At 59.4% G+C, this 14865-nt stretch overlaps 1 protein-coding gene across 1 annotated transcript; it reads right to left on the reverse strand.

Moving 5' to 3' along the window:
* Positions 1-1997: 1997 nt before the first annotated feature.
* On the reverse strand, positions 1998-10307 carry LOC116583941 (testis-specific Y-encoded-like protein 1). Its single transcript, XM_032331962.1, has 7 exons — positions 10171-10307; positions 4179-5217; positions 3440-3548; positions 3228-3332; positions 2983-3128; positions 2804-2888; positions 1998-2177 (listed from the first exon to the last, which is right to left on the reverse strand). The coding sequence occupies exons 1-7, from the start codon at positions 10305-10307 to the stop codon at positions 2161-2163; spliced, it is 1638 nt and encodes a 545-aa protein (XP_032187853.1). The 3' UTR covers positions 1998-2160.
* Between the last annotated feature and the right edge of the window lie 4558 nt (positions 10308-14865).

The following is a 14865-nucleotide window of genomic DNA, read 5'->3' on the forward strand; positions in this document are numbered from 1 at the left end:
TCCCCCTGGGATTACTGCAGGAAAAGGAGCAAAGCCCTGGAGAGGGAGAAAGCTCGGGTGGTGACAGCGGGAGGGGGATGAGAGGGAGACTGGGAGGAGAGAGAGAGAAGCCCAGAAGGAGAAGAAGAGCTGGCGGAATGGGCGGGAGGGAGAGAAGGGAAGAGAGGCACAGGGGCAGGTGGGAGAGGAGTGTGCCTGGATGGGGAGGGAGAGACAGGCAGGGAGCGGCGAGGAAGGGCGGAGGCAGGGCGGGAAGGACGGGTCTGCCCCCAGCTGAATTCATACTTTGCAAGGCCTATAGACCCAGAGGACACAGTGCCTGTGAGGAAGGGACCCCCCCGCCAAGCGTGGGAAAGCCAAAAATCGGCTGAGCAGAGCTAAATCCAGTGGTGTCAAGGAGGGCAGCTGTCATGTGTCCCGAAAATATGAGACAGCGAGTGAGGAAGTCACGGAGGAATAGAGGGTGGAAACAGTCAGGGAGTACACAGTCACCAAGTAGTGCAATGGTGGACTGCCCTGTGTCGCTAATGGGGCTGGTCAGTAATGGGGCTTCACGGCACTGGAGTACGATGTGGACGACAGCAGAACGAGCAGGTTTTGAAAAGCTGGCCACGTCTATGCTACGAACGAGAGACTGGCCTTTTAGTCCCAAAGTCACAAAGAATTTGAAAGTGGGAGGAGCGAGGCTAAGACCTCAGAAGATGGACGCTGCCCTACATGGTCGAAGCAGCCTGCGTGCACTTGGCCCTTAACCAGGAGAGCATGCTGCATGGGGTGTTGCTGAGGACTAGGTGTGCCCTCTGGAGGCATTTCCCTTTTGGTGCTCTAACCGGATAGAGGGTATTGGGCACTTTCCTTCAGACCCTGGGGAAGGAGGCCTATCAGCCTCAGGGTCAGCACGGGTCAGACAGCACACGGGTGGGTGTCCTGGGTCTCGCATTCAGCAATACTCTGCCCTCTCCTCTACGCACCATCTGGGGGACACCAATCCAACGTCCTAGGGAAGCCGGGAACTGGGGATCACGGGGCAGCGTGGGGTTGTCAATCCGTGAGCGTGTCTCTGGACATGTGTGTGTGTGACTTCTGGGTGCCTGGGAGGGTGAGGGAGTGTGTCCACGTCAGGACATGAGAGTGACCGAATCACTGTGTGTTGGGTGCGGGGTGTTGGCTTTGCTCCTGGGTGTATGCGTCGGGCTATGTGAGTAGCTAAATATTATGAGGCTTAGGCCAGTTTGAAACCGATGGTGTCCATGTCCGTGTGTGTGTGTGTGTGTGTGTGTGTGTGTGTGTGTGTGTGACACACACTCTCCCTGGCATTCATTCTTCCGTCCAGCCACGTGGGCCAGAATGACAGTGTCATCTTTCCTACCTTCCCTCGTCCCACTTTCCCCTCTCCAACAGTCCCTCCACAGGGCCTGGCCCCCACTCGCTCCCGCTGTATCTGGGGCTGAGAGGATGACTGTGTCAGCAAGGGCCTGGGCACCCCTGTTTAGAAGAAAGGAGAGCACTGGCTCTGGGGTTCAAGAGACTAATGAAACTACCGTCCCACCCTTGCTGTGTCTGAGCTCATCCACCAGGGAGCATCTCTGGAAGAGGGTCATCGCCATCCACCAAAACTTGACACTGGACATGTCTGGCCCTGGCTCGTCCTTCCCTTTCCTTGACCTCTGTCATTTCCCCAGGGAAGACATGAGCCCTTTCAGTCAGCTGGCCTTTCGCCAGTCAGCTGGCCTTTCGCTCAACTCCTCTCCCCGCCCACTCCACCGTCCCCGGGGGAAGGACCTCCGCCACGCTGGGATGCAGTCCCACAGCTTGTGTGACCAAGATCTCTGGGCAAGCATGCATATTCCCTTCCACGGAATAAGGATGCCCAGGCAGCGTAGTAAGCATCGACGGGAATCCCATGAGCTCCGGCACCCCACCTGCCCCTTTCCATGAAGAAGACCGTGTGCGAGCGTAAGCACAGTAACACACGTAAGCACGGCTGACATCGCTCTTCCACATTTTAATAAATTCACAGGGGCCCTCAGTCGGCCCTGGGTTTCTCCCCGACACCAGGCTCGAGGGGGTCCCTGCTCGAGGGCCCAAGCTGATCATTCGGCTCCCTCTGAAAGGTCCTGGACGCTTTGCGGGCAAGCGCAAGGCTCTTGCGTATTCACCTCAACATGCTGAAGTTCCTAGGAGAGACGGATACAGACACAAAGACACACAGGCACACATGAGGAGGCCGGTGAGTATCCTCTATGGGCCATACGCTGGTTTGCTTGAGGGTTTCAAGACCCTTTCGGGGAACGGAGGTCATTCTGCCCTGCCCCTCTCCCCGGGCCTTGATGGCGATCACCTGACATTTCCTCCAGCCACGTAGCAAATATCTCTGTGCCTGCTGGCCAGTGTTCTCTGGATGATTGCGGTGGGCACAGGAGACTGCCCCGGGAGATGACTGGGAAAACTCTACCGATGAACACAGAAAGGTAACGGGGTACGCATGAGCCTTTACACCAGGGAACCCAGACTCTGTGCCAAGGGTGGCAAGAGGCACTGAGGCGGGCTCAAAGCTGAGGCAGTGCTCAAAGGTGAGGCGCCTGCTTCTCCAGCTCTGCTTTTGGTGTGGCCTGACCTGCGTGCCTCAAGCTTCCCAGGCAGAACCAGTTTGACACCGCACTCCCTGACTCATGCTGATGCCCTTTGCACACGGTATCACCGCCTCTTGAGAGTTCCTGAGCCGCCGTTTCTTCATCTGGGAGGCCCAGGTGCCACGGAGGCCTACGGAGCATTTTCAGCACCCACGTACTGGGAGTCTCACCTGCCCTCCTCTCAGTTCCCTCGGCTGGGGCCTTCTTCCTCACGTAGTACTGCAGGGGATTGGGCCACAGGTCGTCCATGATGATCTGGCAGGGGACACGGGGCGGGGCTCAGATGCCCATCCCAATCCGCTGGGGAACACAGCCAGGTTCATGTGCGCGGTCTGTCCCCGGGACCCACCTCAGCTATCCTGCTAGACCCGGCAAAGCTGTGGTCAGAGAGCCAGTTGAAGAAGTTTAGGCTGCTGTTGTGGTGTCTGCGGCTAAGGGCCTCCCGTTCATAACAGGGGTGCCACTGGATGGGAGTGGAATGAGACGGCTCGTACCCTGCAGGAAGATGGGTACGTGCAAAGGCGCTGCCTAATGCATCAGGTGCAACCCTGCCGCCTCCACCTGCTGCCACCCCTCCACGCAGAGGCTCCTTACCAGCAGCCCTGAGGACATACTCCTTCTCAACAACTTCATTGCGGAAGTAGGAGTTCTTGCGAAAGAAGAGCAGGACCCTGCGGCGATCACGGGGAGTTCCTCCACCTGCCGGGCGGCAAAGTGGGGGGCAGGGTTGAAATCTCTGTCCAGCAGACCCTTCCCCTCGTGGCTTTGGGGAGGAGTCTCTTCTGTCACCCGCTCCTCTCCCATACCCTTGGCCAGCCTCCGTCTCCCGGGCCAGACCTGCAAATCCGTCATGGAGACAAGTATGCCTTTATCTTGGCCACTGAGCATGGCTGACAGCTGCGGGTGGTTCACAAACTGCTTTGGGTCAAGGACTCTCCCAGGGCGGGAGATGAAAGAGCTAGAACAACGGAGCAAGCCTGGACCGCAGGTGGGCCCCGCATGCCCTCTCCTCCCACTGGGACCCACTCCCTCCTCACGGCCTTAGTCAAGGCCCCATGGGCCCGCGCACGGCCTGTGGCATTAGGTAGTTAGGTAGCGCACGGCCGGGCACTAACCCAGAAAAAGCTGTGCGTCCTCGGAGACCTCCCTCCCGGCCCACGCCACCCCTCTCTGGCACATCCTCCTGTACTGATGGCTAGGCAGAACTGGCTCCTTCCCAGGCAGCCTCCATTGGTGCCTCCGGCATCCGCTCGCCTGCTACGTTCTTCCCAGGGGAGCCTGAGCTTTGAGTGGAGCTGTTTTGTGGGACGCGGCCCCGGGGCTATGCCTAATTCTGACCCGGGCTTCTGCTCCTACTAGCCGGCGGACCTTCAGGGCCTCCTGCGACATCAAGGGCAACCTGGAGGCCCCACCAGGGACCCCCACCCGGAAGCAGGAATTCGAAACCATCCTGATCACCGAGGCGTGAGCCGGGCCCCCTGCCACAGGGGTCTCCTGCACTAGCCCGGCCACATCGGGGTCCCTCCATGAAGGTAGCAAGGATACAGCCTTGGCCCAGAAGCCAGGGATGCCCCGGATGAGGGCGCTTCGGCGTTCCAGGTGATGCCGCCGCCTCTGCCAGAACCTGAGCTTGAGCCGAGAGTAGGCCCTGCTGGCGTCCTTGTTCACGGGCTCCAGCTCTGACTGCAGGGCCTGGAGGGCCTGGAGCGGGGACCGGGGCGTACCTGGCCTTGCCCCTCGCTCTTCTTCCCCTTCCTGCTTCTCCTGCAGCTCCTGGGCTTCTTTCTCCTTCTGGCTCCCCTCCCTGGCCTCTTCCCTCTTGCCCTCCTCCGCCTCCGCCTCCACGTCCTCAGCCACCTGCTCTTCAAAATCCTCCTCTTTGGCCTCCTCAGCCTTAGCCTCCACAGAATCCCCCTCAGGCTCCTCTTCCTCCTTCAGATGCTCATCCCCCTCCTTAGCCTCTTCCTCGACAGACTCTTCCTTGTCATCTTTCTCCCCTTCGTCCTTAACCTCCTCAGCCGCCTGCCCCTCTGCAGCCTCCTCCTCGTCTCCCTCCTCAGCCTCTTCAGGACATTGCACCACTTCAGTGTGCTTCCTTTCATCCTCTGCGTCCTCCTTGACCTCCTCGGCGTCCTCCCGGTCCTCTTGACCCTCGTCCCCCTCGTCTTCCTCTGCCCCAAGGTCAGGCGCCGCCACTGTGTCCTCCACCAAGACCACCAATTCCGCCCCCAGGCCGGCCTCGCCTTCGGCCTGCCGGGCCTCGGCCTCCCACACAGGCTCTGCCGCCACCGCCCCGGCCCCTTCGGCCTGCAGCGTCCCCACTTCGCCCCCGGCACTGTGCTCCCTGACGGCGCCCGCCTCCTCACCGCACCCTTCCCGGACCAAGGCGGTCCAGGATTCTGGGGCAGCCCCGTCTTCCCCGGACCCTGCCCCGCTCTCCATGTGGCCGTGGCCCTGAGCCCTGGAAGCGCTGGAGGGAAGGAGATGGACGCGAGAGCACGTGGCTCTCCACGCAGCCCTGGCAGCTAGGGCTCGGCGCTGGGAAATGACGGCGGACAGCAGCCGGCCAGCCGCGGGTGGGGGCCTGGGGGACGCGTGCGCACAAGGCCTAGGGGAAGCCGGCGACGCGCAGAGGAGGCAGAGGCACGCATGCGGCTTGGGCCACGGGAGCCCGCCCAAGCCACGCCCAGGATGATGGTGGTCCCCCGGGGCCAACCACTGACACGGTGCCGCACAGGGCCTTCTCTGGCCCCGCCCCTCACCCCCCCACGAGCCAGCCAGGGAGCCCCACCGTACACCTCCTCCAGGGTGGCCTCAGGCTCCACCTATGGGATCCTTGCGTTCCCGCCCCCACTCCCCACCACCGCCCGACCCCCCACCCCGTGCGCCAAGCCACTAACACCCCCATCCCGTGGCCGCCTTCACCATGCTCTCCGCCTGGTATTTGAAGCTTGTCGAGGAGAAACTGTCCCTTGCCATTCCCCAACACGGTCCTCAAAGACTGAGGACACCGTATGCACGCCGGGGAACCCTGGTCCGGCGTGCGTGGAAATCGTCAGCCCAGGCATCGCAGAAGAGTGCCATTCCAGGGGACAGAGGCCCGGAAGCTCTGTGCCTCGCTGAGGGATGGGGGTTGGGAAGTGAGGCCGCAGTTCCCCCCAGCCCCTGTCCTTGGCTGCTCAGCACAAGCAGGACCGAGAGTGCTCCATCCGTCTGCCTAGCCTTTCCTCATGCTCTCCTCTCCATCTTCCCCTCTCTCGCTCTTTGTATTCAGGGCCTCTTTCTCTGCCCTCTCTCTGCCCACGGGGTCTCTGGAAGACCAAGGCTTCAGCAAGAAAGGTGCAGAAGCCTCTCTGAGCAGCTCTTCTCCCACGAAACAAAAGCCTGCGGCCCCTCTGTGACTGGCCACTGGTCACGTGACCAGCAATATTGTCCCAAGCTGGGTGCCCCGCCACCACACACACGAACACTCACACACGTTCAAGGCGCACACATCCACACACTCACACGTCCACAGCACAGGCAGACACATACGGCCCCACCCACCAAAAAATCATACACACGTGTGTCCAGGAAAACTCACACTCACCCAACACTCAAGAACACCCAACCACATCCACGGCCTCTGGCACACAGGCATACACAATTTACCCCCAAACATCTGAGCATGCGCACGCACGCACACACACACGCTCCTGAGGACATAGAAACGTGCGAGCAAACACATACTCTGAGTCAGCAGGCACACACGTAGCCACCCAAGAGCAGGTGCACACATGCGCGCCGCACACGCTCACGTGTGCACACTTATGCAAGCACACAGAACACACTACCCCAAACACACGCACGCGCACACACACAAACACACACACACAACACACAACACACACAACACTGAGGCATGCAGCCCTGCGCTACCTGACATACACAGCTAAGCTTGCAAGCACAAGCACCCTGAGATGAGACAGAGAAGGTCTCTGGCTCAGATGTACACGGTTAACCCTGCACTGAAAAAAAAAAAAAGCACACCTGTAGGCCTACTCCATCAAAACACATTCACAGTCTTTGACACACAGACATGCACAACTGTCCCCCCACACACCCCCGAGGATACTGACTGACACATGTGAGAAAAACACATGATTTCTGTGATACAGGAATACACACACACAGCTCAGACACACACGCACACACACACACACTCATGCTCACACAAACACACATGTGCTCCCTGCACACATCCTGGTATTGGCACAGAGGCATGCACCCTTATCTCACCAATGTACACTAAAGGGCATGTGTACCACACGCAACCCCAACACACACAAAAACTCTCCAGCACAACTGTATGTAAACAAGCCCCAGAGCAGCATCCACAAACTCACACGTGAGCTTGCGCGCGTGCATGCATGGCTTCCACACCGAGCATGCACTAGTGGTAACACCTATACCTGCTGGTACGCACACAAACACACAATCACCCATGGGCCTGAAAACACACAGACACACAACAGACACTCGGGGGCATGCAAGGATATGAACCCAGAGCACTCGCATACAAGGTCTCCGGCACACAGCCATATACACATAGCCCCGCAGGATCACACACCCAGCCGTCCCTGAAAAAAGCATACACACACAATACACACATGCGCCACCTCACACACAGCCATGCAGAATTCTGCATGCAGGTATACACACATGCATGTGTGCTTAGATGCACACAAACTGGTGCAACACACACGGTCCCTGCTCCTGGGCATGACCCTTGGCCGCACAAACATACAATCCCGCGCATGTAAACACACAATCGAACGGAAACGAAACAAACACCTACACACATGGGGCCCATCAAGGAGGCATTCATGTTCACCACAAACTCACACATACGTGCACTTGAAACTACACACAAGTAACAGGCAAGCATTGGTGGCCACACTCAGAGGCACATATATGCACATGCCAACATGCACATGAAGCATATATGAACACATCCAGGCCCTATGCGTGTGAAGTCACACGAGGCCTCGCTACACTCACCCTTGGCGTTCAACACAGACACAAAACACAAAACACACTGTCCCCGGGATGCAGGCCTACACCCTGGGTCAATCTCACACACACGGACACAGGGAAACACACATGGACAACCCATAACTACACATGATGTCCTGCACACATGTGATCCAATTGGAACAAACATGCCCACACACGTGCAGAAGGATAAACAAACGGTCAAAAGCTCAGAGGAACGCTCAGGTGGCACAAGGTGCTTGACGACCACGCGCCCACGCGCGTGCACTCACACACACACACACACACACACACGTGCATGCAGAAACAACAGATACACATGCAAACCGTCCCACACCCGCTCCCCAACCCGCAGCACACTCACGACGTCACACAGCCAACAGCGCACACCTGCCTTCCCTCAGACATCCATGGAACTGTCTCCTGCGGGTGGGTGGTGTTAATCAGCGGGAGGGTCGTGAGTCCACAGGGACCACGAGTGACCGCCACCGCCTTTGTCCTCCCGGGACCCTTGGTTTTACGCTGGATCTGACGAGAAGCATGCGTGGGATCACGTCACAGTAATGCAGGGCACAAGTCCAGGGGCAAGGGAACTGGGCAGATCTCTCCAAGCAAAGTGAATGTGGGGGTAGGCGGAGCCACGGGGCCAACAGGGCCCCGCTCGGCAGGAGCCTACCCCGCCTGTGTCCCCTGCTCTAAAGAACAAGGCTTGGCAAAGAGAGGTCTGCCTTTTCCCATCCTCCCCCCAGACCCTGCCTAGGAAGGGCGGGGGTCTCTCCGCAGGCCAAGCCCTGCCGCGCCCTACCCCCATGCTACACATCACCCCCACACATGGAATGCAACGGGATGGGGATTGGAGGATCCCACCGGCCCCATTTCCTCCCTGCCATTTCCTGTGCCCCCGATATAAATTGACACACAGACACAAAGTGCCTCGTAACTCGCTTATGGCCCTCTCCCTGTCCCTGCAGGTATGTGCAGGATACACTCTAGACCTGCTCCTGGTGATCCTTTTCCTCGTTTCTCTCCCCCACAGGCAGAGCAACACGCAGACTCACACGTCTCACACGTAAAACAACGGCGGAGGGCCCCTCAACTTCATCTAGGTGGTCAAACTGCGATGTCCATTTCCACCCAGCTGCCATGCCCCTATACATACACACATGCAGACAGACAGACAGGCAGACACACACACACACACAAAAATACTCACAGAAATGTTAGCTCTTTGGGAAACTGTATGATGCCAAGGATATCCATGGTGGTGTTGAGAGCATGCCTCGTCCTTGTGGGATCCCTCTTCCTCCTCGGCGAGGCCTTCACGACCCCTCCTCCAGATGGCCTAGTACCATTCCCAGGCATGGCCATAGGGCTGTGGGAGGACACGTGGTTCTCGGGAACATGGAGGCAGGGAATCATGGCACAGGAGGGGACGGGACAAATGAGCCCCACTCCCAAAGACAGGTAGGCCATCCCCAACTGAATGAGTGTCAGGAGGACCAAGAGAGAGGGACCGGCAGTCTCGGGTGACAGTTCAGAGGAATGGGGTGGAGAAGCCTTGCTTCTCCTGACTGAGCAGGAACATTCTGGCTAACAGCCTGGCAGGCCTGATCTCCCCCAGGTGGACACACCCGCTGCCTGGGGGTGTTCCCTGACTTTCACAAGCTCCCTTCCCACGCTGCAACCCGCACCTGGAGCAACCTGGGGCCCAGGCTCGTCGGAGCCTCGGTTGCCCTGCCGCTAAGCTGACAGTCCCTGGCACCTTCCTTCCACATTCAAGACCCAGCCCTCCTGGCTCCTCACCAACAGGACCTCCTCTCAGTTCATTCCCATCGGCTGCCTTCCTGCCTCGGGTAGTACTGCAAGGGATTGGGCCACAGGTCCTTGATGATGATCTGGCACGACGAAATGGGCAGGTGAGCACGGGGCCCAGGCCCCGTTCCCCAGCAGCCGGGTCTCCAGCATCACCGCTGCTGACAAAGGCTGCAGGGACCCCACCTCGGCAATCCTGTAGACCCTGGGCACGTGGGGTCAGATGACGAGTTAAAAAAGTTCAGGCTGCTGGTGTCCTGCCTGCAGCTGGCAGCTCCACGTTCAGAATCCCAGAACCACTGGACTGCAGTGCCACGAGCCCCCCTGTATCCCGCAGGACGAAAACATTTAAGGGAGGCGCTCCATGGCCATGGACCCACGCCCCCTCTCCCTCTCAAGCTCCATCCTTTCTCCCTCCTGTGCCAAATCCCACCCCTGGCCCGGCTACCCTGCCTTCCTCGCTACGCGCTCCCAGTGCCCAGTGTCCTACCGGCAAATGCTAAGGCGATACTCCTTAACGATCGTTTTGGTCTGGAAGTAGGGGCTGCTCCCAAAGGAAAACAACAACCAGCAGCGGTACATGGCACACCCCGTTCCTCCACCTGCCCCGCCAAAGAAAGAGGAGAGGGAGGGGGACGTGTCCTCTCGGTGTCCTGACTGAGTGCCTGGCCATGACTCGGAACAACCTTACCTCGCCCCCTCCCGCTCAAACCCCACTGCCAACGACCTCCGCCAGCCTAGGTCTCCAGGGCCAGCCTCTAAATTGGTCAGGTAGCTGAGCATGTCTGTGTCCTGGCCGCCCGTCACGGCTGATATCTGCCGATCCATTCAGGATCTGCCTTGGGTCAAGGGGCCTCGACGTCAGGTGCTCCACAAAAGAGAACCAGGATGGACCCAGCCCTTCCCGTCTGAGAGCAGGGACAGAATGGGGCATGTGCAGAATCAGCAGGCACTGCCACCCTCCCGACCTCCTCAGCGCTTGCCCTTCCCTCACCCATGCTCTGCACTGGGTTTTCGCTGGGCTTCGAGGATCAACAGGGCTGAGGCTGACTGGGCCCAACATGGGAAGGCCAAGGGCCTTCCTTCACTCCCATCCTATGGCCCTCTGGCCTGTGCCTGGATCTTGCGGTGCCAGGGGACAGTCACCGCTTTGGAGGTCTGGATGAGCTTGGTCCCTCTCTCACGGCTGTGTTTACCTGTGTGTTCGCCTGAAGCCGTGGGCCCTTCTCTGCCTACACGGGGGCTGCTCCACTCACTTGCAGTATGGCTGTACACCCAGGTGCAAAGCAAGAGCATGGCAGATGCAGCGAGACAGGGAGGGAAAACGGTAGGGTGGGAACAGCGGGGAAAGGAGAAGAGAGAGAGACACAGAGACCCAGACACTGAGGAGGAGACACAGAGGAAGAGCAGAGAGGAGAGAGTGTGAGGGGGAGGGGGACATGGAGAGGGAGAGGCAGGTAGGGAAACAACGTGCCTTAGGGCATCTGGGCCAGGGGCTTCAGGTCTGCCTCAGCAGGGCCTGTGGAGACAGAGTTTGTAGCACCCCCTACACCATGTCTGGGCTCCTGGGGTTCTCTGAAGCCAGGCCGCCAGCCGACTGGGTTTCAGTGTGCCCTTGCAGACAAACCCGTGGGTCTACACCGAACAATTTGGGAAACTACACTGCTTGTGCAGGACAGGGTAGGGGGTAGGCAGACTCTCCATCTGCCCCATGTACCCAGAGAATCATTTCCTTCCAATATCTGCCCTGAGCCAGGTGTGCCTTGGCTTCACTAGGTGTTGAAAGTGTTGACACGTGTTCAAGGACCCCCAGAAGACTGTTGGGGGTGCTGCAGCCCCTGTTCAGGAAGGTCTGAACAGGTCTCATCCCATCCCCTGCCCTTCTCCCCAGTTGCCACTCCTGCCCAGCAAACACCCACTCCAGGACCACCCTGGGCTGTGCATTAGAGGGGTGAGGCCACTGCAGGGGTAGGGTGCCCTGCTGCGGGGGAGTGCCCACTGCTGGAGGGCTGGGGCCCATTGTTGCGAGAGCGGGACCAACCCCACAACTCTCCTGACCCTGGCTCTGGCCCTGCTCTGCCACTGCCCTCCTCCCTCTCCACCTCCACTGCCACCAATGCCAGCCAGCAGGATGAAGGTTACCGCCTGGGCCCAGAAGCCAGGGATGCCCTGGACGATGGCCCTTCTTCCGGACAGGGGAGAGCTCCGCTACTGATTCTTCCTGCGCTTGAGCCGCAAGTAGACCCTGGAGGCTTGGGAATCCAGAGAGCGGAGCGCTTCCTGAACAACCTCCAGCGTGGCAAATGAGGCCCCGGCCGTGTCAGGCCGCGGCACCGGTTCTGCCTGGGGCAGCTCCTGGAGCCTCTTGTCCTGCTCTGCTTGCGCCTCTACCTCATCTTCCACCGACACTACCCCCGCCTCCAGGGCCCAGTGGTCCCCCGCGCGGGCCTCTTCTGTGTCCTGCTGGGCCTCAGATTCCCGCACAGCCTCTGCCGCCATCCCCACAGCCTCTAGGGCCAGAAGCGTCCCCCGTGTGCCCGCTGGAGCCCGGGCTCCCTGAGGGCCCCCTTCCAGGACCCAGGTGGTCCAGGATTCCAGGGCAGCCCCGCCTCCTCGGGACCTCACCTACCTCTCCATGCGGGGTGGCCGTGAGCCCAGGCAGCTGTGGAGGTAAGGAGATGGCCGCATGGTGGGCAGGTTGAGCTCTGCGGCCCGGGAGGCGGGTGGGTAGCAGCCACCTATCAGAGTGCGAGGGCCTGGGGCACTCATGCACATAGGGCCTCGGTGCAGGGGGTGTCGGGGACAGCGGTGGTGGAGGCATGCGTGTGGCCTGGGCTGGATGGTGCCTCTGAGCCATGCCCAGGACGCTGGGTGACAGTGACAGGGCAGTGGACGTGGCCACCACCAGCTTTGTCCCTTGCCTATGCAGGAGCCAGCCAGGGAGCAGCCAGTGCTCCTCCTTCAGGGTGGCCTCTGGCCCTCAACCCCAATCGTTTTCTTCGGAGACACCACCAGGCCATTCCCACAAGTCCCCTGGTATCCCAGACACACTCTACCCTTTCTCATCCGTTCTCCTGGGACCACTCGGCTGGCACCAGAGAATTGAAATCCAGCGGCTGAATCCCCTGTCCGCCCGCTGCTCGGAAGCCTCAACCGCCCCTTCTCAGCCAACCTGGGGCAAAGCCCTGGAGTCATCAGCTGGTGCTCCACCGTTGCCTCCTCATTGTCCACGTGGCTTTCCCCCTTGACCCACCCAGTGGTGGAGGGAGCCAGGTGGCCACCACCAAGATGCTGGATGCAGGGACCATCTCCCTCCCCCACCCCTCCAACCCCCAGGTCCCACCTTTCCTTAAAACAGAGGTACTGCACACAAAGCAATGTCCCTGAAGGTAGTGAGCACAGAGCCGAGGTCCGTGGCCGCCCTGGTGTACAGACCTACTAAGCCAGCCCCAGTGAGGTCCGTGGTTGCGGCTCGGTGGCATGCTAATGGGCCAGACCTCTGGCCCAAAGGGTAATTCTGGGTATTCTTCCGTCCAAGCCACCGGTAGGACTCGCTCCCGCTGTACTTTCCTCTGCCAGACCCTTTTCCCTGTTCTGTCAGCGTCTCTTCTCCTCTTTGCGTTCCCTTCTGTCGCCTGACTTTCATGCAAGGTCTCTGTGGTCTTCCTTCCAACTCTGCTCCGAGTGCTCCCTTTGTCTGTGTCCGTCACTGAGTGGAGTACCAGCCGGGGAGGGGATGGCCAAGTGAGCGTTAGTAGCACGTGTGCCCTTTCTCTGGTACGCACCAGGTCCTTCCAGTCCGAACCACACCTCATGCAGGTCCAGTCTGGGGGAGGGTGGGGGATGGTCATGTGGCCGAAAGGACACACGCTGCCGGAGGTGTGAGGAAGTCCCCATGGGCGATGGCAAGGCTGGCCGCGTTGGGGGTGCATCATGGGGGTGCCTCATTTTAAAAGAACGGGTGGCGGTGTCCTGGGGGATTTTGACCGACAGAAGCAGGGGGAACTCCTTTGAGGTTACGTGCAGGGTGCTTGGTGGGTGCGAGTGTCTCTACTAAAAGTCTACTTGTCAGGGCAAACGGGACGCCTGCAGGGACAGAAATGCATGGCCGTCTGTGGGAGAAGACAAATTTTCTGAGACTGTCCCTGAAACTGTCCAGACTCTGGAATTACTGGTACAATCCAAACGGACCTAGCCCATGCAACTGTACCCACGGCACTAGAGGAGGCTTCTGAGGCAATACGGCACTACAAACAGCACAGCCTTGGAGATGGGGAAGGCTCAGGTGGTAACACGGAGAGGGGGCGAGGAGAGGGAGACTGGGACAAAAGGGAGAGAAGCAGAGAAGGCTAGGAAGAGGTGGGTGAGAGAGGGGGCATGGGAGGGATGCACAGAAGGGACGAAGGGACATGGGCAGGAGGGAGAGTACTGTACTAGCAGGGGTGGAGGGGGAGAGAGGGAGGGAGCGAGGAAGGGCAGAGACAGGGAGGCAGGGCCTTGACTGCCCCAGCTAAATTCATACATTGCAAGGCATACAGACCAAAAGGACACATTGCCTACGAGGGACCACCCACGTGCGCAGAAGCAAAAAGTCTTCTGAGCAGAGCTCTATCCGGTGGTGTCAACGAGGTCACCAATCATGTTTCCTGAAAACAAGAATCATATACCAAAGGGGGAAGTAATGGCGGAACAGGAGGTGGAATCATGCCACGGGTACACAGAAACCTAGTACTGTAGTCGTGGACGTCAGTCTGCCCGGGTCAGTAAAGGGGCTTCAGAGCAATGGAGTAAGACGTGGACGACAGCAGAACGGGCAGCCTTGAAAAGCTGCCCATGTCTATGCTGTGTGCAAGAGCCTGAGCTTTCAGTCCCAAAGCCACAGAGCAGTTGCAAGTGGGAGGAGTGAGAAAGATGAGTGACCACATGCCCTAAGCGAGGCCACGAGACCCTTACCCCTCGCGCATGGGCGGTAGGTGCGGGGCTGTTCCTCAATTCCCAAGGACGCGTCACCACGTACCTTATGGCCCGGGCAGCCAAGGACTTCTTGGGGCTCACCAAAGATTACAGACGCCGCGCCAACCCCGTTGAAGGAGGAGAGGGTTCTGACTCCAAAATGGAAGAAACAGGGTCCATTTCACAGGCAGACCGCCTCACAGGTAAGAGCTCATACAACAAACACAAGTCAGGCCAACAACCCGGCAGCTGTAGCAACGCAGACTCTCCAGGGCTCAAGGCACTTATGGGGACCCAACACTGGCATAGCCAGGATGCGCACAGATGCCAGATCGGAGACGTGACGGCACAGGTAGAGCCAGACCAAGTCACGCTCAAGAAGACACAGAAACACAGGAACAGAGCCGACCCCCACCCCCTTTACCCAGACAAG

This window comes from Mustela erminea, chromosome Y, assembly GCF_009829155.1.
Source record: "Mustela erminea isolate mMusErm1 chromosome Y, mMusErm1.Pri, whole genome shotgun sequence".
Classification (NCBI taxonomy): Eukaryota; Metazoa; Chordata; class Mammalia; order Carnivora; family Mustelidae; genus Mustela; species Mustela erminea.

Coding starts and splice junctions, on each gene's coding strand:
- LOC116583941 (XM_032331962.1), bottom strand. CDS start 10,307: ATGGATCGGCAGATATCAGCCGTGACGGGCGGCCAGGACACAGACATG. Junction 5,218..10,170: donor TTTGAGCGGGAGGGGGCGAG/GTAAGGTTGTTC, acceptor CGCGTCCCCCAG/GCCCCCACCCGCGGCTGGCC. Junction 3,333..3,439: donor GAGACGGAGGCTGGCCAAGG/GTATGGGAGAGG, acceptor GCCGCCCGGCAG/GTGGAGGAACTCCCCGTGAT.